The 22,928-nt window shown below is 45.2% G+C and overlaps 1 protein-coding gene across 2 annotated transcripts in view; it reads right to left on the minus strand.

Annotated features, from left to right (window-relative positions):
- The window catches only part of LOC136573226 (GRAM domain-containing protein 2B-like), a 40,543-nt gene that overhangs the window by 13,339 nt on the left and 4,276 nt on the right, over nucleotides 1–22,928 (minus strand). For both annotated transcript variants that reach the window (XM_066574513.1, XM_066574512.1), the window contains exons 2-7: nucleotides 19,002–19,142; nucleotides 15,105–15,189; nucleotides 14,869–14,938; nucleotides 10,831–10,934; nucleotides 1,743–1,841; nucleotides 726–797 (exon numbers count right to left, since the gene is read on the minus strand). In XM_066574513.1, coding sequence (XP_066430610.1) covers nucleotides 726–797; nucleotides 1,743–1,841; nucleotides 10,831–10,934; nucleotides 14,869–14,938; nucleotides 15,105–15,189; nucleotides 19,002–19,142 — 571 coding nt within the window. The remainder of the gene's footprint in view (nucleotides 1–725; nucleotides 798–1,742; nucleotides 1,842–10,830; nucleotides 10,935–14,868; nucleotides 14,939–15,104; nucleotides 15,190–19,001; nucleotides 19,143–22,928) is intronic.

Raw genomic sequence — 22,928 nt, forward strand, 5'->3', positions numbered from 1 at the left:
TGTCCCAATTGTGTAACCCCCCAAATGCAGTGGTCAATGCTGACCGTGGCATCTAACTGGTTTGCAATGGCTGTTATAGAAAAAAAAAACACTGGTAACAAGCCAAACAAAAAGTTGGGTTATTAAGGCGGCAGAGTGAACATTTAACCCGCACACTGAGAACAATGCTAATAATGCGTTTTTATGTACCACTTCACAAGATACAGAATAAAAATCCATCAAAAAGTTTCATGAATCCCTACATGCTACAAATACAAACTACAGTTCATCCTGCAAAACGATGGATCTTTGATAGTAGCAACAGTCCTGTCATTAAGTTGAATTAGACTTAATGACTTCACTTCCCCTTGTGGTGACTATCATTGTGTCAGCTCAGTCTGTGTTATAGCAATGTGCTGCTACGTTGGACATGCCAGCAGGACCGCCATTAACAGTAAGACATTTACAACCCGCTACATTTTTCTAGTTTGTCAACCATTCAGTGGTCACATTCCTTTGTGCAAAGAATCAATTATAATTGAGAATGTGTCTGAATTTGTGCTGTTCGATTTTTTTTTTGGCTATTACGTAATTGGACAGAATCTACTGTATCGGTATTTCTTTCTGCTGCATGTGCAGAATTGTTTGCAGGGGTAAAAGTACAGTCACTGGACAGAAATCAACCGCCTGCCGCCAGTTTAATGCAGCTTGTAGTTATAGAAGTAATAAAATGATGAAATACTTACTTGAATATTAGTGCAGACAGAGCGAACTACATTGTAACACATTTCTCTGTTACGCAGCGACCCAAATAGATACTGTAGGGGGGGGAGGGGAGGATAATAAAAAAAATTAAAATATTTTAAAATACGTATCCTAGCAAAAAAAAATCTGACAATAAAAAAAATCAGTCAACACAGTCCACACAGAATCCTAAGTTATGGGGCTGTTGGGAGAGGTGACAATGAGTCGGGTGATATATTTTTTTATACTCTCCCATGATGCATGCAGCGCTTTTTCTTCTAGCGAAAACCAAACGGACCAATGGGGTCCATTTGGCGCTGGTTGGTTCCGTCATAATACAGATCCGTTTGGTCAGGGGATTCATCTTTTCTGCTCCCCAAATGGAGCAGTAAAACGGAACCCCCACTATGGATGTGAAAGCAGCCTTAGGCCGGACTCACACGGACATAAGCATTTTACAGCTGTGACTCTGCGTACGGCTGCATTTGGCGGCGACATTGTACTGAGCATGACCGCATACTCACACACGCTGTCATGCGCAGTACATCTGCTTTTTGTTTTTCGTTGAGATTTCCCGGTCCGTCACTTAGCAAAGTCATGTATACCCACCACAAATACGCAATGTAACTGCATATACTACATGTACATACATAGCAATAGACAACAATGGGCTCCATCCTGCATATATACACGGCAAAACAGAAAATGCTGCGCTATATTTTGCGCTCGCGTACTACGCAATTCCAACATGCTAATGTGAGCAGATCTGCGTAAGGCAATGTAATTGATTGCCTGCGAGTTGTGATGCGTTAGGAGAAGCCTCTTGTTATATTAGTTGTGTTGAACTATTTTAATTGTTTTTGTTTATTTCTCTTTTTTTGCAAACAGTTGTAAATTTGCAAATAAACATAATTTGCGATGAGGGTTGAATAATTTTGATTGCAACTGTATTCCCGGAGGCATCCCTCCAATAAGTAGCACCTCTAATATGCAGTAAGCTGTGTATGACATCCACTCACCTTGTCTCCGTCAATGGTCCGAACACTCAGTGCATTGGGCACCAGTAAAGCTGTATTGGCTTTTTTAACGAGAATCACTGAAGTGACAGGAATCAAAACCTGAACAAGACATAAAAATACACTTATTTAGAATTAAAATGAATAGGTTCATAAGGTGAAACGTGTGCAGTTATGTATACATATAAGCAACCGTAGGGGACTACAATATTGTGATGGGTAAAAACAGAAACCATTCAAGCAGAGTCCAAAGCTTTCACCTTTTGTCTCAGTTTGACTAATTAATAGAGATGAGCGAACACCAAAATGTTCGGGTGCTCGTTATTCGGAACGAACTTGCCGCGATGCTCGAGGGTTCGTTTCGAACAACGAACCCCATTGAAGTCAATGGGCGACCAGAACATTTTTGTATTTCGCCGATGCTCGCTAAGGTTTTCATGTGTGAAAATCTGGGCAATTCAAGAAAGTGATGGGAACAACACAGCAACGGATAGGGCAGGCGAGGGGCTACATGTTGGGCTGCATCTCAAGTTCACAGGTCCCACTATTAAGCCACAATAGCGGCAAGAGTGGGCCCCCCCCCCCTCCCAACAACTTTTACTTCTGAAAAGCCCTCATTAGCATGGCATACCTTTGCTAAGCACCACACTACCTCCAACAAAGCACAATCACTGCCTGCATGACACTCCACTGACACTTCTCCTGGGTTACATGCTGCCCAACCGCCCCCCCTCCCCCCCACAGCGCACACCAAAGTGTCCCTGCGCAGCCTTCAGCTGCCCTCATGCCACGCCACACTCATGTCTATTTAGAAGTGCGTCTGCCATGAGGAGGAACCGCAGGCACACACTGCAGAGGGTTGGCACGGCTAGGCAGCGACCCTCTTTAATAGGGGCGGGGCGATAGCCCACAATGCTGTACAGAAGCAATGAGAAATAGAATCCTGTGCCACCGCCATCAGGAGCTGCACACGTGGGCATAGCAATGGGGAAGCTATGTGCCACACACTATTCATTCTGTCAAGGTGTCTGCATGCCCCAGTCAGACTGGTAATATGCACCTTAACAGTAACCGCGTTGGTGGTAATGTGGTGGTGACTGCGGACCTAGTAGCACGGTTGTATTTTGTTGGTTTTCGGAATGTGGCCAGGATTAAGTGGGCCGTGGCGGGGGGATGGTGTGGGGGCTCTCTTGTTGTGTCGGTAAAGGTGAAATTCTTGGACTGCCACCAGACGAACCAATGCAAAGGCATTTGCCAACAATGTTTTCCCTGTTGGAGGAGGAGGGGGATGTTTTTGAGGCACTACGTGTCCTCTCCACGTGTCCGTGGTTATATGCACCTTAACAGTAACCGCGTTGGTGGTAATGTGGTGGTGACTGCGGACCTAGTAGCACGGTTGTATTTTGTTGGTTTTCGGAATGTGGCCAGGATTAAGTGGGCCGTCGCGGGGGGATGGTGTGGGGGCTCTCTTGTTGTGTCGGTAAAGGTGAAATTCTTGGACTGCCACCAGACGAACCAATGCAAAGGCATTTGCCAACAATGTTTTCCCTGTTGGAGGAGGAGGGGGATGTTTTTGAGGCACTACGTGTCCTCTCCACGTGTCCGTTCCATGTCAGCAATAGTAGCACTCAAGACAGGCCCCAGTAACAATTCTGAAGCAGCAGTATAGCGGGAGCGCAGTCTTCGTTCCATGTAAGCAATAGTAGCACTCAGGACAGGCCCCATTAACAATTCTGAAGCAGCAGTATAGCGGGAGCGCAGTCTTCGTTCCATGTAAGCAATAGTAGCACTCAGGACAGGCCCCATTAACAATTCTGAAGCAGCAGTATAGCGGGAGCGCAGTCTTCGTTCCATGTCAGCAATAGTAGCACTCAAGACAGGCCCCAGTAACAATTCTGAAGCAGCAGTATAGTGGGAGCGCAGTCTTAGTTCCATTTCAGTAGCCTTAGTATAGCCAACGCACAAGTTACATTTATGTAGCTAAACTGTAGGCCAACCCCACACACCTTTCTGTACCATGAGTGCAGGCGAAGAACATAGAAATTACTATGATTACACTGTAGGTGAGGGCCCCAAAAAATTGGTGTACCAACAGTACTAATGTACCTCAGTAAAAATTGGCCATGCCCAACCAAGATGGCAGGTGAATCGCTTTGGTTAATGTGGCTTAAGTGGTAACTAGGCCTGGAGGCAGCCCAGTGTAACGAAAAATTGGTTCAAGTTAAAGTTCCAACGCTTTTAAGCGCATTGAAACTTATAAAAATTGTTCAGAAAAATTATTTGAGTGAGCCTTGTGGCCCTAAGAAAAATTGCCCGTTCAGCGTGATTACGTGAGGTTTCAGGAGGAGGAGCAGGAGGAGGAGGAGGAATATTAGACACAGATTGATGAAGCAGAAATGTCCCCGTTTTGGATGGTGAGAGAGAACGTAGCTTCCATCCGCGGGTGCAGCCTACGTATTGCTTACGTATCGCTGCTGTCCGCTGGTGGAGAACAGAAGTCTGGGGAAATCCAGGCTTTGTTCATCTTGATGAGTGTTAGCCTGTCGGCACTGTCGGTTGACAGGCGGCTACGCTTATCTGTGATGATTCCCCCAGCCGCACTAAACACCCTCTCCGACAAGACGCTAGCCGCAGGACAAGCAAGCACCTCCAGGGCATACAGCGCTAGTTCAGGCCACGTGTCCAGCTTCGACACCCAGTAGTTGTAGGGGGCAGAGGCGTCACCAAGGATGGTCGTGCGATCCGCTACGTACTCCCTCACCATCCTTTTACAGTGCTCCCGCCGACTCAGCCGTGACTGGGGAGCGGTGACACAGTCTTGGTGGGGAGCCATAAAGCTGGCCAGGCCCTTAAAGACTGTTGCACTGCCTGGGATGTACATGCTGCTCGATCTACGCACATCCCCTGCTACCTTGCCCTCGGTACTGCGCCTTCTGCCACTAGCGCTGTCGGCTGGGAATTTTACCATCAGCTTGTCCGCAAGGGTCCTGTGGTATAGCAACACTCTCGAACCCCTTTCCTCTTCGGGAAAGAGAGTGGGCAGGTTCTCCTTATAGCGTGGGTCGAGCAGTGTGTACACCCAGTAATCCGTCGTGGCCAGAATGCGTGCAACGCGAGGGTCACGAGAAAGGCATCCTAACATGAAGTCAGCCATGTGTGCCAGGGTACCTGTACGCAACACATGGCTGTCTTCACTAGGAAGATCACTTTCAGGATCCTCCTCCTCCTCCTCCTCCTCCTCCTCCTCCTCCTCCTCCTCAGGCCATACACGCTGAAAGGATGACAGGCAATCAGCCGGTGTACCGTCAGCAGCGGGCCAAGCTGTCTCTTCCCCCTCCTCCTCATCCTCCTCATGCTCCTCCTCCTCCTCCTGTACGCGCTGAGAAATAGACAGGAGGGTGCCCTGACTATCCAGCGGCATACTGTCTTCCCCCGCCCCCGTTTCCGAGCGCAAAGCAGCTGCCTTTATGGTTTGCAGGGAATTTCTCAAGATGCATAGCAGAGGAATGGTGACGCTAATGATTGTAGCATCGCCGCTCACCACCTGGGTAGACTCCTCAAAATTACCAAGGACATGGCAGATGTCTGCCAACCAGGCCCACTCTTCTGAAAGGAATTGAGGAGGCTGACTCCCACTGCGCCGCCCATGTTGGAGTTGGTATTCGACTATAGCTCTCCGTTGTTCATAGAGCCTGGCCAACATGTGGAGCGTAGAGTTCCACCGTGTGGGCACGTCGCACAGCAGTCGGTGCACTGGCAGCTTAAAGTGATGTTGCAGGGTGCGCAGGGTGGCAGCGTCCGTGTGGGACTTGCGGAAATGTGCGCAGAGCCGGCGCGCCTTTACGAGCAGGTCTGACAAGCGTGGGTAGCTTTTCAGAAAGCGCTGAACCACCAAATTAAAGACGTGGGCCAGGCATGGCACGTGCGTGAGGCTGCCGAGCTGCAGAGCCGCCACCAGGTTACGGCCGTTGTCACACACGACCATGCCCGGTTGGAGGCTCAGCGGCGCAAGCCAGCGGTCGGTCTGCTGTGTCAGACCCTGCAGCAGTTCGTGGGCCGTGTGCCTCTTATCGCCTAAGCTGAGTAGTTTCAGCACGGCCTGCTGACGCTTGCCCACCGCTGTGCTGCCACACCGCGCGACACCGACTGCTGGCGACATGCTGCTGCTAACACATCTTGATTGCGAGACAGAGGAGGAGGAGGGTGCTTTAGTGGAGGAAGCATACACCTCCGCAGATACCACCACCGAGCTGGGGCCCGCAATTCTGGGGGTGGGTAGGACGTGAGCGGTCCCAGGCTCTGACTCTGTCCCAGCCTCCACTAAATTCACCCAATGTGCCGTCAGGGAGATGTAGTGGCCCTGCCCGCCTGTGCTTGTCCACGTGTCCGTAGTTAAGTGGACCGTGGCAGTAACCGCGTTGGTGAGGGCGCGTACAATGTTGCGGGAGACGTGGTCGTGCAGGGCTGGGACGGCACATCGGGAAAAGTAGTGGCGACTGGGAACTGAGTAGCGCGGGGCCGCCGCCTCCATGATACTTTTAAAGGACTCCGTTTCCACAACCCTATACGGCAGCATCTCAAGGCTGATGAATTTTGCGATGCGGACGGTTAACGTTTGAGCGTGCGGGTGCGTGGCGGCGTACTTGCGCTTGCGCTCGAACACTTGCGCAAGCGACGGCTGGACGGTGCGCTGAACTACACTGCTGGATGGGGCCGAGGACAGCGGAGATGAGGGTGTGGGTGCAGGCCATGAGGCGGTAGTGCCTGTGTCCTGAGAGGGGGGTTGCATCTCAGTGGCAGGTTGGGGCACAGGGGGAGAGGCAGGGGTGCAAACCGGAGGCGGTGAACGGCCTTCGTCCCACCTTGTGGGGTGCTTGGCCATCATATGCCTGCGCATGGTGGTGGTGGTGAGGCTGTTGGTGTTGGCTCCCCGGCTGAGCTTTGCGCAACAAAGGTTGCACACCACTGTTCGTCGGTCGTCAGGCGTCTCTGTGAAAAACTGCCAGACCTTAGAGCACCTCGGCCTCTGCAGGGTGGCATGGCGCGAGGGGGCGCTTTGGGAAACACTTGGTGGATTATTCGGTCTGGCCCTGCCTCTACCCCTGGCCACCGCACTGCCTCTTGCAACCTGCCCTGCTGATGCCCTTGACTCCCCCTCTGAAGACCTGTCCTCCTGAGTAAGCGTTGCACACCAGGTGGGGTCAGTCACCTCATCGTCCTGCTGCTCTTCCTCCGAATCCTCTGTGCGCTGCTCCCTCGGACTTACTGCCCTTACTACTACCTCACTGCAAGACAACTGTGTCTGATCGTCATCGTCCTCCTCACCCACAGAAAGTTCTTGAGACAGTTGGCGGAAGTCCCCAGCCTCATCCCCCGGACCCCGGGAACTTTCGAATGGTTGGGCATCAGTGACTATAAACTCCTCTGGTGGGAGAGGAACCGCTGCTGCCCAATCTGAGCAGGGGCCCGAGAACAGTTCCTGGGAGTCTTCCCGCTCCTGAGCAGGTGTCATTGTAGTGGAGTGAGGAGGCTGGGAGGAAGGAGGAGCAGCAGACAGAGGATTCGGATTTGCAGCAGTGGACGGCGCAGAACTGCGTGTTGACGATAGGTTGCTCGAAGCACTTTCTGCCATCCAGGACAGGACCTGCTCACACTGCTCATTTTCTAATAACCGTCTCCCGCGTGGACCCATTAATTGGGCGATGAATGTGGGGACGCCAGAAACGTGCCTCTCTCCTAATCGCGCAGCAGTCGGCTGCGACACACCGGGATCAGGAGCTCGGCCTGTGCCCACACCCTGACTTGGCCCTCCGCGTCCTCGGCCGCGTCCACGTCCTCTAGGCCTACCCCTACCCCTCAGCATGCTGTATTACCAGTGATTTGATTTCACAGGCAGGAAATAAATTGGCGCAAGACTGCAGGCCAAATATAATTTTTGCCCTTTTTGGAAAACGAAAGGCCCCACTGCCTCTAGTGAATGAATTATCTAAGTTTAATAACTGTGCTGTGTCCCTGCTTATGTGTCACAGAACGTGAGGGTAGCAGAGTTATTATAACTCTGGCAGAGCAGGTATTTTTTTCCCAATTAAGGAAAGCAAATGGCGAAGCCAGCAGTAAAGCGTAGCTGGGTGCGTCTGATTTAGCAATGTTGTTCACGCAGCTCACACGTGTCCACAGCCCTTAGGACGGACAGAGGCTGGACAAATAGATTTGTTTTCAGTTTTTTTCCACCAAAAGGCAGCACTGCGTATATTCAATGAACATGAGAAGTTTAATAACTGTGCTGTGTCCCTGCTTATGTGTCACAGAACGTGAGGGTAGCAGAGTTATTATAACTCTGGCAGAGCAGGTATTTTTTTCCCAATTAAGGAAAGCAAATGGCGAAGCCAGCAGTAAAGCGTAGCTGGGTGCGTCTGATTTAGCAATGTTGTTCACGCAGCTCACACGTGTCCACAGCCCTTAGGACGGACAGAGGCTGGACAAATAGATTTGTTTTCAGTTTTTTTCCACCAAAAGGCAGCACTGCGTATATTCAATGAACATGAGAAGTTTAATAACTGTGCTGTGTCCCTGCTTATGTGTCACAGAACGTGAGGGTAGCAGAGTTATTATAACTCTGGCAGAGCAGGTATTTTTTTCCCAATTAAGGAAAGCAAATGGCGAAGCCAGCAGTAAAGCGTAGCTGGGTGCGTCTGATTTTTACAGGTTGCAGACACAGCTCACACGTGTCCACCGGCGTTAGGCCGGACAGAGGCAGGACAAATTTAATTATTTTCCGTTTTTGGCACCAAAAGGCAGCACTGCGTATATTCAATGAATAACAACTGTGTTGTCGCCCTGCCTATACAATTCTTTCCCTGCAGTATCAATGGAGGGTGCAATGCTCTGCAGAAGCGATTTTGAGAAGCAAAAAAAAATGCAGCACAGCTAACAGCAGCCTGGACAGTACTGCACACGGATAAATATGGCCCTAGAAAGGACCGTTGAGGTTCTTGAAGGCTACACTCACTCCTAACACTCTCCCTGCCTATGCAGCACTTCTGTCCCTAATGCCGGGTGCAATGCTCTGCACTGCCGATTTTGAGGAAAAAAAAATTTGCCACTGCTAACAGCAGCCAACACACAGCTATCAGTGGCCCTAATAAGGACCTTTGGGGGGTCTTGAAGCCTACACTAACTACCAATTCTTTCCCTACAGCAGCTCCGGTACAAACAGCACTGTCCCTCATTTAACTCACCAGGCATCTGAGGCGAGCCGCGGGAGGGGCCGACTTTTATGTTCGGGTGACACCTGATCTTCCCAGCCACTCACAGCAGGGGGTGGTATAGGGCTTGAACGTCACAGGGGGAAGTTGTAATGCCTTCCCTGTCTTTCAATTGGCCAGAAAAGCGCGCAAACGTCTCAGGGAAGTAAGTGAAAGTAACCAGAACACCGCATGGTGTTCGTTACGAATAACGAACATCCCGAACACCCTAATATTCGCACGAATATCAAGCTCGGACGAACGCGTTCGCTCATCTCTACTAATTAACCCCATAGAGAAGCAGCCATTTCATTGCTTTTTTTAATCACTATTTTTTTACCTCCCTGCTTTCAAAAAATCTTTATTTTTCCCTAAATATGGCTATATGAGTGCTTGTTTTTGTGGGACAAGTTGTATTTTAAAATGGTACTGTTTAAAGGGTTTTTTAAAACCTAAAGAAAAAAAATTGACAGAAATGTGCAAAAAAAGACGGAAACTGGAAGAAGCAGTCATGTGTACAATGCACGGCACGTGAACGCAAGCCTGCTTCTTCTGGGTTTTCAAGAACCGGAACTCCAGAGCGGCATGCAGAGCCAATGGAGTTGGGGAGTTTATCTCTTTTACTATTACACTATTCTAAGCCTGTGAAATTTTTGTTAAGTCCCAGAAATCAATAAAACAATGCACTAAAAATGTATAAAAAAGGTGAAATGAAAAAAAAAAACACAACTGTGCCATTTTTTGAGGTGGGGGGGTCTTGTTCTTACTAAGTGCATGCTGCGGCAAAAATGACAAAATAACTTTATTCTGTGGGTCAGTAGAATTACGGTGATACCAAATTTATATTTTTTTTATTGTATTTCTTTTTAAAAATACAATAAAAGAAAAAAAAATCACTTTTGATCATTTTTTAATAATATTTTTCTTGTGGTTGGGGGTGACCAAAAAAAATGCAATTCTGGCGGTTTTGGGGCTTTTTTTAACGGCATTCACTGTGTGGTATAAATAATGCATTATTTTAATAGATTGAACTTTTATGGCTGTGGTTATACCAAATATTTATTTATTTATTTTTCACCTTAAAAATTGGGAAAGCTTTCTTTTTTTTTTTTTTTTACTTTTAAGAGGTTTATTTCTTTATTTATAGGGAGGCCGAGCCTTCTGCTTGCAGACTCTGCGCACATTTGACTGGTTAGTTGTTGCAAAGAGGTTAAAGTCATTGGTTCCATTCAAGGTTCCATCTGAATGCTGCTCTCAGCCATTCAGACAGAGCTCTGGGATGGAAAGGCTCAACGTGGCGAATAACATCGAACGCAGCCGTAGATTTTTGGAACAGATTCGTAGTCTAAACACTCCTGCAACAAATATATCACATGTGCACATTCCCTTACAGACCTTTCACATGGGACAGAATTACGCCGCAGAACGCACCCAAATCCACAGCTGTGGAATTCTGCACCAACATCCTAAGGTCTAACTACGGATTTTGATGCGGAATTAGGTAGGTTAAAAGTTAAGTCCCTTTCAATCCTGCATCAAAATCTGCTGGTAGGCTGCGGATTTTGGTGCAGAATTTACAGCGGCTTGCGGTGCGTTGTGCGGCCTACTCCGTCCCGTACGAAAGGTCCCTTAGAGCGGTGGGTTGGACATTAGGATAGACTTTTCAAGGGTGCTCTCCTTTCCTCTGAAGAAATTGGTTTGTAAGTGTAAAAGATTGAACATTAGTTGTTTTTCAATTGACTTTCTAGCTATACAGCATTACATTAAACAGAAAATTAGAAGCAAAATGAAAAATTCGTAATCAGAAATTCCTCGGTCGGAACGATCTCAGCTCTGCAGAAACCTACCTTGATCTCCTTGCGAAGCATACTGCAAAAAAATCCTAAGTGGCTGTGCGAGATATAGAGCCGTCCTTGGTACAGAACCTCTCTCTGGAGGGCGCAAGTAAAACCTGTGGAGGTGCAGAAGTTATTTTACTGGAATTTAAACGGGAAAAGTCAGTAAAAGGGAATTTCTGATGAGAATCACATTGGGGAATGGCTTTACACTACCCATGTTCGTATAACCTCACCGCCTGGGGCGGACAGGGCCTGCTCAGAGACCTTCCTTACTGATATGACAGGACAAAGCACAGCCCAAGGTTCTTACAGATTTTCAGTAATGCCCCTTTTACACACTACGAGAAATGCACGATTCTTGTTTGCACGAGTAAACGAGCTGGCAACGTCATCACCACCTTATTTGCGCTCCTGTCGCCGGTTTAGTCGATTCTCTTCATCGTTGGCTCACATTTAAACTGAGCGATTATCGTTCACTGTAGTTTGTTTGAACGATTTGAATGATCATTCTGTCTAAACACACTTTAAAGGTGACTTCAAAGGAGAATATGTGCAAATACGCTTGCCTCAGTGCAACACATTTGCGCAGTGAGCGAGATTGAATTGCGCACGGCTCTCCACATAGAGCTGTACTTTAGATGTGTTCTTTGTCCCAAGATTTTGCGCATATTGCGTGCACATTTGCACACCTCCAATAGGCTTCTATGTGGCCCTTTGGTGGGAAAATATTAGGAAAATAGACCAGGTCCTATTCATTTGTGCGTGTGAGAAAAGGAAATGAGAACGAACCCACTGAAATCAATGGGCTCTATTCCCTGTGTTTTGCACATACAAATATGTCCGTCTGAAGGAGCCCTAATAATATAGAATCTAAGCAGATCGTAAAGTGAGTCTTAAGATCTTATTTACACTGCATTTGGAACGTCATCAGATCCCATCATTCTGCACTCAGTACCACATAATGACAAAGTGAGAACAAAATGTTAGAAATCTTTGTAAAATTTTAAAAAATGAAAAATTAACATTTTGCATTGACATAAGTATTTACACCCTTTGGTATGACACTTAAAACTTAGCTCTAGAGGCTTCCCATTTCTCTCGATCACCTTTGAGATATTTCTTGATCGGAGCCTTCTGTGAGGAATTCAGTTGATTGGACATAATTTTAAACGACACCCACTGTCTATATGAGATCTCACAGCTCACAATGCATATCAGAGCCAAAACCAAGCCATGAGTAGGAGATAACTGCCTGTAGAGGTCAAAGACAGGGTTGTGTGGAGGCTCAGATCTGGAGATGGTAACAAAAGATTTCAGCTAAACTGAAAGTTCCCAAGAGTCCAGTGGCCTCCATAATTCTTACATGGAAGAACAACAACCAAGACTCTTCATAGAGCCACCGACCCATTTTTTTTAGAAGGGCCTCAGTAAGAGAGGTGACCAAGAACCTGATGATCACTTCAGCTGAGCTCCAACAATCCTATGTGCAGATGAAAGAAACTTTCGAGAAGGTCAACCATCACTGCAGACTCCATCGATCTGGGCTTTATGGAAGAAGGGCCATAAAGAAGCCTCCTTAGTTACAGACACATGAAAGCCGCCTGGAGCTTGGCAAAAGGCACCTCAAGGCTTTCAGACTGTAAGAAACAAGATTCTCTGCTCTGATGAAACAAAGATAGAACTTTCTGGTCTCAATTCTAAGTGTTATGGCTTGAGGAAGTCAGGCGCCGCTTATCACCTGCCCAATACCATCCCTACAGTGAAGCCTGGTGGTGGAGTGTAATGCTGGGGGACAGGGAGGCCAGTTAGGGCTGATGGAAAGCTGAATGGAGCAAAGTACAGAGATATTATTAATGACCATCTTGGTAAAGAATTTGACAAAGTATCTCATACTATACTTATCAAAAAATGACCAAATATGGGATTGACGAGGCAACTGTTAGGTGGATTCACAACTGGCTGAGTGATCGTACTCAGATTGGTCATAAATGGCTGCACATCCAAGTGGAAGAATGTATCAAGCGGAGTACTACAAGGCTCTCTCCTAGGGCCAGTATTGTTCAACATTAAATGATCTGGAGGAGGGAATTGATGGGAAACTGATCAAATTTGCCGACGACACAAAGCTAGGAGGAATAGCTAACACTAGGGAAGAGAGAGTATTCAAAACGATCTAGAAAAGTCTGAACAGTGGGCGTCGACTGACAGAATGGTATTTAACACAGAGAAATGCAAAGTCCTATATGTGGGCAACAAAAATTAAGAAAGCACATACAGAATGGGAGGAAGTGAGCTAAGCAGCAGCACATGTGAAAAAGACTTGGGTATACTAATAGATCATAGACTGAACATGAGTCAACAATGTGATGCAGCAGCCAAAAAGGGAAAACACAATTCTTTGATATATTAAGAGAAGCATGAATACTAGATCACGTGAGGTAATTATCCCCCTCTACTCTTCCTTAGTCAGACCTTATCTGGAATACTGTGTCCAGTTCTGGGCACCCCACTTTAAAAAGACATGGACAAACTGGAGCAAGTTCAGAGAAAGTTACCAAGATGGTGAGCGGTCTACAAATCATGTCCTATGAGGAACGGTTAAAGAATCTGGGAATGTTTAGCTTGCAAAAAAGAAGGCTAAGAGGAGACTTAATAGCTGTCTACAAATATCTGTCACAATGCAGAGGGATCAGCCCTTTTCTCATTTGCACAAGGAAAGACTAGCAGCAATGGGGTGAAACTGAAAGGGAGGAGACACAAATTAGATATTAGAAAAAAACTTTCTGACAGTGAGGGTGATCAATGAGTGGAACTGGTTACCACGGGAGGCGGGGAGTTCTCCTTCAATGGAAGTGTTCAAACAAAGGCTGGACAAATATATGTCTGAGATGATTTAGTGATCCTGCACTGAGCAGGGGGTTGGACCCGATGACCCTGGAGGTCCCTTCCATCTCTACCATTCTATGATTCTTTAACAATCTGATCCAGAGCACATGGAACCTCAGACTGGGCAGAAGCTTCACTTTCCAAGAGAACAATGACCCTAAGACCACAGCCAGGACAACACAGGAGGGGCTGAGTGGCCCAGCCAAAACATAATCTAACATCCCTGGAGAGATCTAAAAATGGGTGTCCACAGACGGCCCCCATCCAACCTGATAAGGCTTGAAAGGCTCTACAGAGAAGAGCAGAAAATCTCCAAATCCAGGTGTGCAAACCTTGCGGCATCATACCCAGGAAGACTGCAGGCTGCAATATTTTATGGCGGTTCACCGTGTGATATAAAAATGATGTTAACTTTATTCTATAGACTGTTACGATTATGACAATGCTAAAATTTATGTGGATTTTATTATGTTTTACTACTTTTGGAAGATAAAAATATTTATTTTTTATTGAAAGTTTGTATGTCACTACATTCCAAGACCATAGCATTTTATGTCAACAGAGCTGTACGAGGGCTTGTTTTTTGCAGGACAACTTGTAGTTTTTACTGGTACTATTTGAGGTATGTATGGCTTTTTTGATTACTTTTTATTCCTGTAATGGGAAAGTGACATAAACAAAAAATGAGTATTTGGGCTTTTTTCAGAATTTATAATGCTGGATAATTAGTGTAATATTATATAGTATGGGGTTGTTACAAATGTTGTTACCAATTATGTGTTGTTATTTTTTTTATTTTAAGAATTGTTTAAAGGGAAACATTTTTTAAAATCTTTCCATAAAACCACTTAGATGCTGCAGTTAGAAATGACTGTGGCATCTGCGGTGTTAAATGGCATACAGTGATTCGATCAGTAAGTGCCTATCCTTTCACTGCTTTTCGGGGGGGGGGGAAGACCCCCTGTATGTGACAACTAGAGAGCAAAATATGTTCTACTAATAAGAGAGTGATAACATCAATGTAAGTCTATGTTACGCCCCCCCCCCCCCCACACACACACACACAGAAGAGGGGGATACACAGGACAATCACAGATTGTGTGCACACCAGTTGACCAAATAGAGCTTGGGGTTAAAAGAAAGAAAGTATAATAGACTTACTATCTTTTAACTCTTCATCTTCAGTAACTTCCAGAAATATCTTGTGGAATGTAAGATTATGCTTCGGTAGCTGAAATATTCATGGTAAATGTATTAAAAGCACAAGAAAGGAATGCTAAATATGCAGACTAACAAGTGGTAAAGGTGAAAGTGGTAAGACGGGACACAAAAACACATTGAGTATCTACAAGACTGAAAATATATATATGTTATCCTTTTCCAGTTTCTAGCCTTACATTGGTAGTGATAGAACGTCGCCTTTCTGCTGAAGGATCATTGTCTGTTGTCCTCAAAGATGGAGGCTGATCGTACGTTTTTGATCTGGAAGGAAAATATTTATACAATTAAACATGACTGTTACGAAATTAGCATTTAATTATCTATTGCATGGCAGGAAAATGTCCAGTACAGAAGGAAAATCAGTCTCAGGGTGCGTTCACACGAGCGCATAAACGGCGCGTTTTTGCGCCCAATCGTATAAACGTGACCATCTGAGGCATTGGTTTCCAATGTATTCGTTCGCACGGGCGATTTTACGGCGTGTAAAAACGGCAACCCGAAAAAAAAACGGAACATATGCGACCGAAATACGCGCCAACGCATATTCGATGGCTGAAAAGACCGTTTGAAAAGTAGGAACAAACGAAAATACGCTTTCTAGCTCTGGTCGTGATCGGCGAAAAATGTTCTTTCCGGCGATTATACGCTGCGCTCGTGCGAACGTAAATACGCCTACGCTTGTGTGAACGCACCCTTAGGGTGCATTCACATGAACGTATATTGGCTCGGTTTTCACACTGAGCTGATATACGTCGTCCTCATCTGCAGGGGGGGAGGATGGAAGAGCCAGGAACAGGAACTGAGCTCCTGCCCCCTCTCTGCCTCCTCTCCACCCCTCTGCACTATTTGCAATGAGGAGAGGCGGGGCAGGGGTGGGGCTAATTCACGCCACTTAGCCCCTCCCCCGTCCCGCCTCCTTTCATTGCAAATAGTGCAGAGGGGTGAAGAGGAGGCAGAGAGGGGGCGGGAGCTCAGTTCCTGCTCCTGGCTCTTCCATCCCCCCCCCCCTGCAAATGAGGGCGACGTATATCAGCTCGGCGTGAAAACCGAGCTGATATACGTTCGTGTGAATCCAGCCTTCGGCAAGATTCACAAGGGTGTATTTGCGCATGTAAAATTTTCATCCACAATATGCCATGAACAGAACTCTTGATTTCAATGCACAGATTTTTCCTATTATTTTCAGTTGCGCAAAAAAAAAAAAAAATGCAACATGCTCTATTTTCCTGCACATTTGTACAACAAAATTCCCTATTAAAGTTAATAGGGACGCGCAAATACATGCAAAATACACTAGGATATGTGTGAAACATTTCGTAATTGCGCAGGAAAAAGAACACATCTGGAACTCCTAAGACTAATTAGCCATATCAATCGCATGTGCGTATTATTTTGCTACGTGCAAATGCACATGCCTTGTGCATGGGAAAAGTACAATAAGTTACACCGATGCGCATGCAGAAAATCATAGTTTGTTCCACAAAAATGCTACGCTCATGTGCGCACTAATACGCATACACTCGTGCCAATCTGCCCTTATTGTTGCAGCCATTTCATATTGTATGTCCCTGTAGTGCCCAGAATCCTCATCATTAAAAATCTTTTAACTATGTATTAGGGCAAAGTCTAAGCCCAGTCTCACACGACCAGATTTGAATAGCGGATTCTGTGATCACCATCCACGCAGACATTTCGCGGTAATACATGGGCTTTGAAAGGCATGTAGTTTTGAATTTTCCTTCGCACTTGCGGGTATGAATTGCATATTCTGCGAGAAGAAGAAAGATTGCATCATGTTCTATTTTACTGCTGAATTAACGGCCATAGTGCCCATTGTGCTGTATGGTTGCGGATATACCCACAGCCCATATACATTACATTGCATGTGGGCTGCGGGTACCAACATCATCGCTAAGCGATGGCGCAGGAAATACAAACGAAAAAAAAAAAGCTGAACTACACATGACCGCCTGCGTGAGTATGCGATCATACACAATACAACTATGAGACTATGCAGGGTCACCGGACGGGCTCACAGCCGGAATCCGCTGCGTGTCTCCCGGTTATGTGAGCCCGACCTAATACAGAGTCAGACCATATTTTGACTTTCTGCTTGCAAACCAATTGTTTGTGTCCCTGTGCGATGAAGCAAAGACAGACACTTGCAATAAATTGCTGTACTGCCTTTCATTCTCTGGCTTTAGACATCACTGATAGTACAGCAGTCTATAGTATCAAGCTCAAAGCAACCTCCAGATGAGCATAAGGCGCAGGCAATATAGCAAGATGGTTGATATATTTTATTTGGTCAGTTTAACCCCTTGAGTGGCACGCCCGGAAATTTTCCGGGACGAGCTCCACTGCCAATAGTGATATAGCCCGGAAGATTTTCGGGCTATGTATCACTATGGGAGCTGCAGAGCACACTGCCACAAGCTGTGACATTGTGCTCTGCCTGCACAGTCCCACAGAAAACAAAGCAAGGGCTTTGAAAAACCAGCAGAAGATATTGCCGATCTGCCGGCAATCTCCTGCTTCTAAGTCTTCTGCTTTGTTTATAGGTTGCCATAGAGACCATTGGCTTGTCAGAAGCAAGCCGATGGTCTCTGTGGCAGGGAGAGCTGGTGCTTGGCTGTCAGAGGACAGCTAGGTACTAGCTCTTACAGCAGAGATCAGAGAAAACCTCCGATCTCTGCTGTGTTAACCCTTTACATGCTGCAGTCTATGTGACTGCAGCATGTAAAGAGCTGTCACTGCAGCATGTAAAGGGCTGTCACCATCGGACCCCTGGAATGTAATCGGGGGTCCTGATGGGTCCCTGTGGAAGTCCTCTAAAGGGACAAAAAAAAAAAAAGTTAAAAAATTATTTTAAAAAATTATAAAAACACTTGTCTCCCTTTACTTGGTAAAAAAAAATCAAAAATACAATCACACATGTGGTATCTGTGCGTCGTAATGACCCAGAGAAGGAAGTGAATGCATTATTTAACCCCTTAATGACATGGCCCCTTTTTTTCTTTTTTCCCCATTTCTTTTTTTCCTCCCCCCTGTTTAAAAAAATCACAACTTGTCCCGCAAAAAACAAGCCCTTATATGGCCATGTCAATGGAAAAATGAAAAAGTTATGACTCTTGAGACGCAACTGCAAAATTAGTTGAAATTCAATGATTAGACCATTTTAAAAAACCTGCCCTGGTGGGCACGACAGGGTGGTAGGAAACCCGCCACTCAAGGGGTTAAAAGGTTATCTGGAACTTTTTACTCTTGATGACCTATCCTCATGATCTATTAACTATAGATGACCTGTCCTCACGATAGGTCATCAATAGTTATTCTGAGGGGTTCTGCTGATCAGTCCATTCTTATTGTACACAATGGTAGAAGCAGATAGCGCTATCCATATTTCATATGTGTGGTCTGTGTGAAAAAAAAATTGCAGCATGTCCTATTCTGGTCTATATCAAAAATGAGAATAGCACATGCAATGTCCACTATCTGCAGAAATCGAACAGCACACAGACAGTCTGTGTTCTGTTCAATGTACGTTGTGCCCGAGGTTCTCGAGAGCAACTCACATACAGCCATCTGAGTGTGGCCTAATTCTCAATTTCCTCTGAGCTACTGGGTGGAGACTCGCTGCTATAATGTCTCCCATATACAGAAAGTAGAGGGGATCCTGCTCCCCTCTCTCTCTCTGTAGCACACCTTAAGAAGCAGCAACATGGAGGACACTATACAGCAAAGTGAGCAGTGCAGCTGTGAATTCAGCTCTGAGGTGAGATAGAATACTTACTAGAACACATTCAGAAGTCGCGTGTGCCTTAGCCTCTTTCACACTCTGCACCTGCTTCCTCCCCATAGGCTTCTATGGTCAGTATGTATCTCACTGATTTGTCTCAAGAGGAATATTAGCACTATTTCAGAGTGAATAATCATGGGGAGTAGAAGTGGTGGTTCTGAAGTGGAGAAAGAGGAGTTTCTCTCTAATAAGACATATTACTAAGTTTCTTACATTCGCTCCTTCTTTTGATTTATCCAAAGTTTTGTTGAAGCAGTGCCTTTTTAATCATTACCTGATCAAGCTTCCAGCTCTTTCCGCTTTCTCCCCACCATCCCCTTGGAGAGGTTCTTCAAGACTGAATGACTTTATGTCCGCAAGTCGTTTCTTGCCCTTTTTTAATTTTGTACTGCACAACGAAGAATCTGGAGAAATACTAAACACAGAACAAAAAAATTAAAAGTATAGCAGGAAATATGTAAAATATACTTGAATGTACAGACAAATGGCAAACAAGATGACCACATTAGAAACCTGTACATGCAAAACTAGTCCTCAGTCATCCGTGTCAGTCATGTGATGTAGTATTTGCATCACCATACAAGAAACATAATAGTCATTACAGTTAAATCATTATACACATAAGAATACAATATCGTATTATCAGAATCATGCAAAGTAAAAGTTAAGGCTCGTTTACACGCAAAGAGAATTTTTAAAATGATTGAAAGGCTGACAATTCTAGCGATCATTTGCACTTTATTAGCTTCATTTGCATGTAAATAAGCCTCCAGGAGCTGCTTGCAGAACACAGCAGGTGGTCTGAGCTCTGCAATTGGCTCCTTTGTTCTCACATGGGCTGTCAGCAGAATACAATGTAATCAGTGCTCCCATGCAGAACACAGCTTGTGGTCTGTTACTCTCTGGCTGAGCCATGGATGTTAAGCTCACCTTAAAATCATCGTTCAACCTGAAGAGTTAGCGATGGTAGCATTTACACACAACGATTATCACTCATATGCCATTGTTTGAACGAATTTTGAGCGATAATTGTTGCGTGTAAATGGGGCTTAAGGCCAAGTGCGGACCAAGGTATTGGAGATGAGCGAGTATTCTCGCTAAGGCACATTACTCGAGCGAGTAGTGCCTTAGCCGATTATCTCCGCGCTCGTCTCTAAAGATTCGGGGGGCGGTGCGGGTGACAGGTGAGTTGCGTCGGGGAGTGGGTGTGGGGGAGCGGGCGGGAGAGAGGGAGATCTCCCCTCCGTTCCTCCCCGCTCTCCCCCGCCGCTCGTTGCCCCCCGAATCTTTAGAGACGAGCGGGGAGATACTCGGCTAAGGCACTACTCGCTCCAGTAATGTGCCTTAGCGTGTATACTCGCTCATCTCTACAAGGTATACAATGGAAAAAACTATTGGTTCATATTATACACTAAATGGATTTAATATTTTGATATAATTAGTTTTTTTTCTTTAAACAATGGAACAGGACACTCTGGGTGACAAATGCCACTATACGGGATCCATCACAAGCCTCTGCTGGATGCATACACAGTGAGCATCTGCCTCTGTCGGTAGTCTAAGGCTCTGTGTACATAGCATTCATGATTTCCATCAGAGAAATATGTACACAATATTTCCTCCTCACTTTCAAAAAGTCATGACTCTTTAATTCAACCATCGACGTCGCTGTATGAGGGCTTGTTCTTTGCAGGCCGAGTTGTATTTTTCAATGGTTCTATATAATGTACCATATAATGTACTGAAAAAACTTTAAAAAATTACTAAGTGCAGAGAAAAGGAAAATAAATGCAATTCCGCTATCTTTGGGCGCGTTTTTACAGCGTACACACTGCGGCAAAAATGACATGACAACTTTATTCTTTCCGACAGCACAATTACAATGATACAAAATTTCTAAAGTTTTTTTTGCTGTACTACTTTGAAAAAAGAAAATTATTTTCTCTCGCCATCTTCTGACCACCATAACTTTTTTTTAATTTTTTCATCAATGTAGTTGTGTGAGAGCTCATTTTTTGCGGGATGTCCTGTAGATTCTCTTGAGTATATTGGAGTATATACAATGTTTTCATCACTTTTTATTATATTTTGTCTTGGAGACAGGGTCACTGAAAAAGTGTAATTCTGGCATTGTTAATTTTTTTTCTGACAATGTTCACCATGTGGGATAAATAATGCATTACTTTGCTAGATTGGACTTCTACAGACGTAGCTATACCAAATATGCGTGTTTTTTTTTTCTTTTTATTATAAATATGGGAAAAGTTACTTTTTTTTCAAAACTTTTATTACCTTTTATTTTTTCCAATAATAAAACTTGTTCACAATTATCTTCACTTGTTTGGTTTTTAGCCCCTGTAGGGGACTTGAACTTGCGATTGTTTGATCACTCATAGAGTATAATGCATACTATGCAACCATAGTATTGCACTGTACTGTGTTCTGACAGGTGATATATCAAGTCATGCCACAGTCTAATGGCGCCTCGCGATCTCTGACAGTTTTGAGCAATCATTTTGCATTAGCTACTAATGGGGTAATCAGCTCATTAGAACCTAACTAGCTTCATTTGACGTATTTAGAGAACAGAGCACACACTGTTCTCTAAATACATCACTTTTGTTCTGCCATGGGCTGCCGACTGCATACAATGCTATCAGCACTGCCCACAGAGAACAGAGAATGCCGTCCCTAGAGACGACAGCTATGATGCTGAGCTGAACTCGATGGACAAAGAGTGCACGGTAAATGCACGATAGGCACACATTTACACACAACAGGTGTTGCTCAAAAACTGTCGTTTGGACAAATTCTGAGTGATAATCGTTGCTTGTAAATCAGCCTTAAGATCATTGCTGATGTCTTTACCTCTTAGTATTGTGTTACACTCCTGAATGCTCCAGACCAGCAAATTGCCAAAACTTCTGTTTTATAAAGGTGGTCACACTTGCTGATGTTAAATTAATCAAGGACATTGATTAGTAGCACCTGGCTGCTATTTACCCACTTAATTGTTATGGCAGGGTGTAATTTATCACAAAAGCTTCTGTTTTATAAAAAAGCTTTTGTTAAATAAATAAGGAAGCAGTGTAATTTGCCAGGTGTTGTTGTTCATCTGAGGGTTCTTTCCCATGAGCACATATACGGCGACGACGTTTTTACGTTTTCATGCATTTTTCTGCGATCACTGCCAGCATTTTCCCATCCATTCACACGACCGCGAGCGTCATTTTTAGCGAAAAAATGTGCCGCACCCCGGAAAACCCTCGCTCTGCCAAAATCCGCGGGATGCCTTCCAGTGTCTATATAGAGGCATCTGTAAGCTTTTCACAGCATTGGATGCTGCAAAAATATCTCTCCCTCCCTTCTCTTTCCCTGCTCCCATAGGAGTGTATAGGACCCGCCAGCGTATATTGGCTGTATATGTTCTTTTTTCGCGCTGCGGGCCTATTTATGTGCTATATTTTTATCCGTGTGAACGGCTGCATTGGAAACCAGTGCTTCACATGGACACCGTATATGCGCCCATGCGTGAAAACGCGCCGTATATGCGCTAGTGGGAATGAAGCCTGAGGTTGCATTGATGTAAATTTTCAAAACCATCTAGAACATGCGTTCTTTTTTGCGCTTGCGTAGTATGCAATTCCTACACTCAAACGTGAGCGGAATTGTGTAAAGCAATGTATTTGGTTGCCTGCGAATTATTGCGTATCACACGTGCAGACATTGTAGGCGTAATCCGTGGTAATCTTATGCTCATGTGAGCCCGGTCTAAGGACCAGATGTTTTTATATGTCCAGATCCCTAAAACCATAGAATTCAAAGAGGGTGTGCTTAATTTTTCTCATGCCTGTAAGTCTTCTAACCCACTGCAGCAGAATTGAGTTGCCTCTCCCAACCAGGTACGAATGTGAACTCTTTGCACAAACAAACAGCTGTAATGTAGGACATCTTACTTCCTTCCATCCAACCGCCAACTCACATCCTGACGCTGGAAGGTTTGCGGAAATACGAGATCATATTGTGTTAATGTCTGCAAATCATTTGTGTAGGAATTGCTAAGTAAAGTTTTTAATGTCTACATCCTCAATGTTGGGAAGATCCCAAATTTGGAGCTTGACCTGAGAAGTACACGCTGCTGCTGAAAAGTTTTCTTTGTTGCTCAGAGTGAACACTCAGAATGAAACTTTCATTTCTCACA

Source organism: Eleutherodactylus coqui, chromosome 7 (genome assembly GCF_035609145.1).
Source record: "Eleutherodactylus coqui strain aEleCoq1 chromosome 7, aEleCoq1.hap1, whole genome shotgun sequence".
NCBI lineage: Eukaryota > Metazoa > Chordata > Amphibia > Anura > Eleutherodactylidae > Eleutherodactylus > Eleutherodactylus coqui.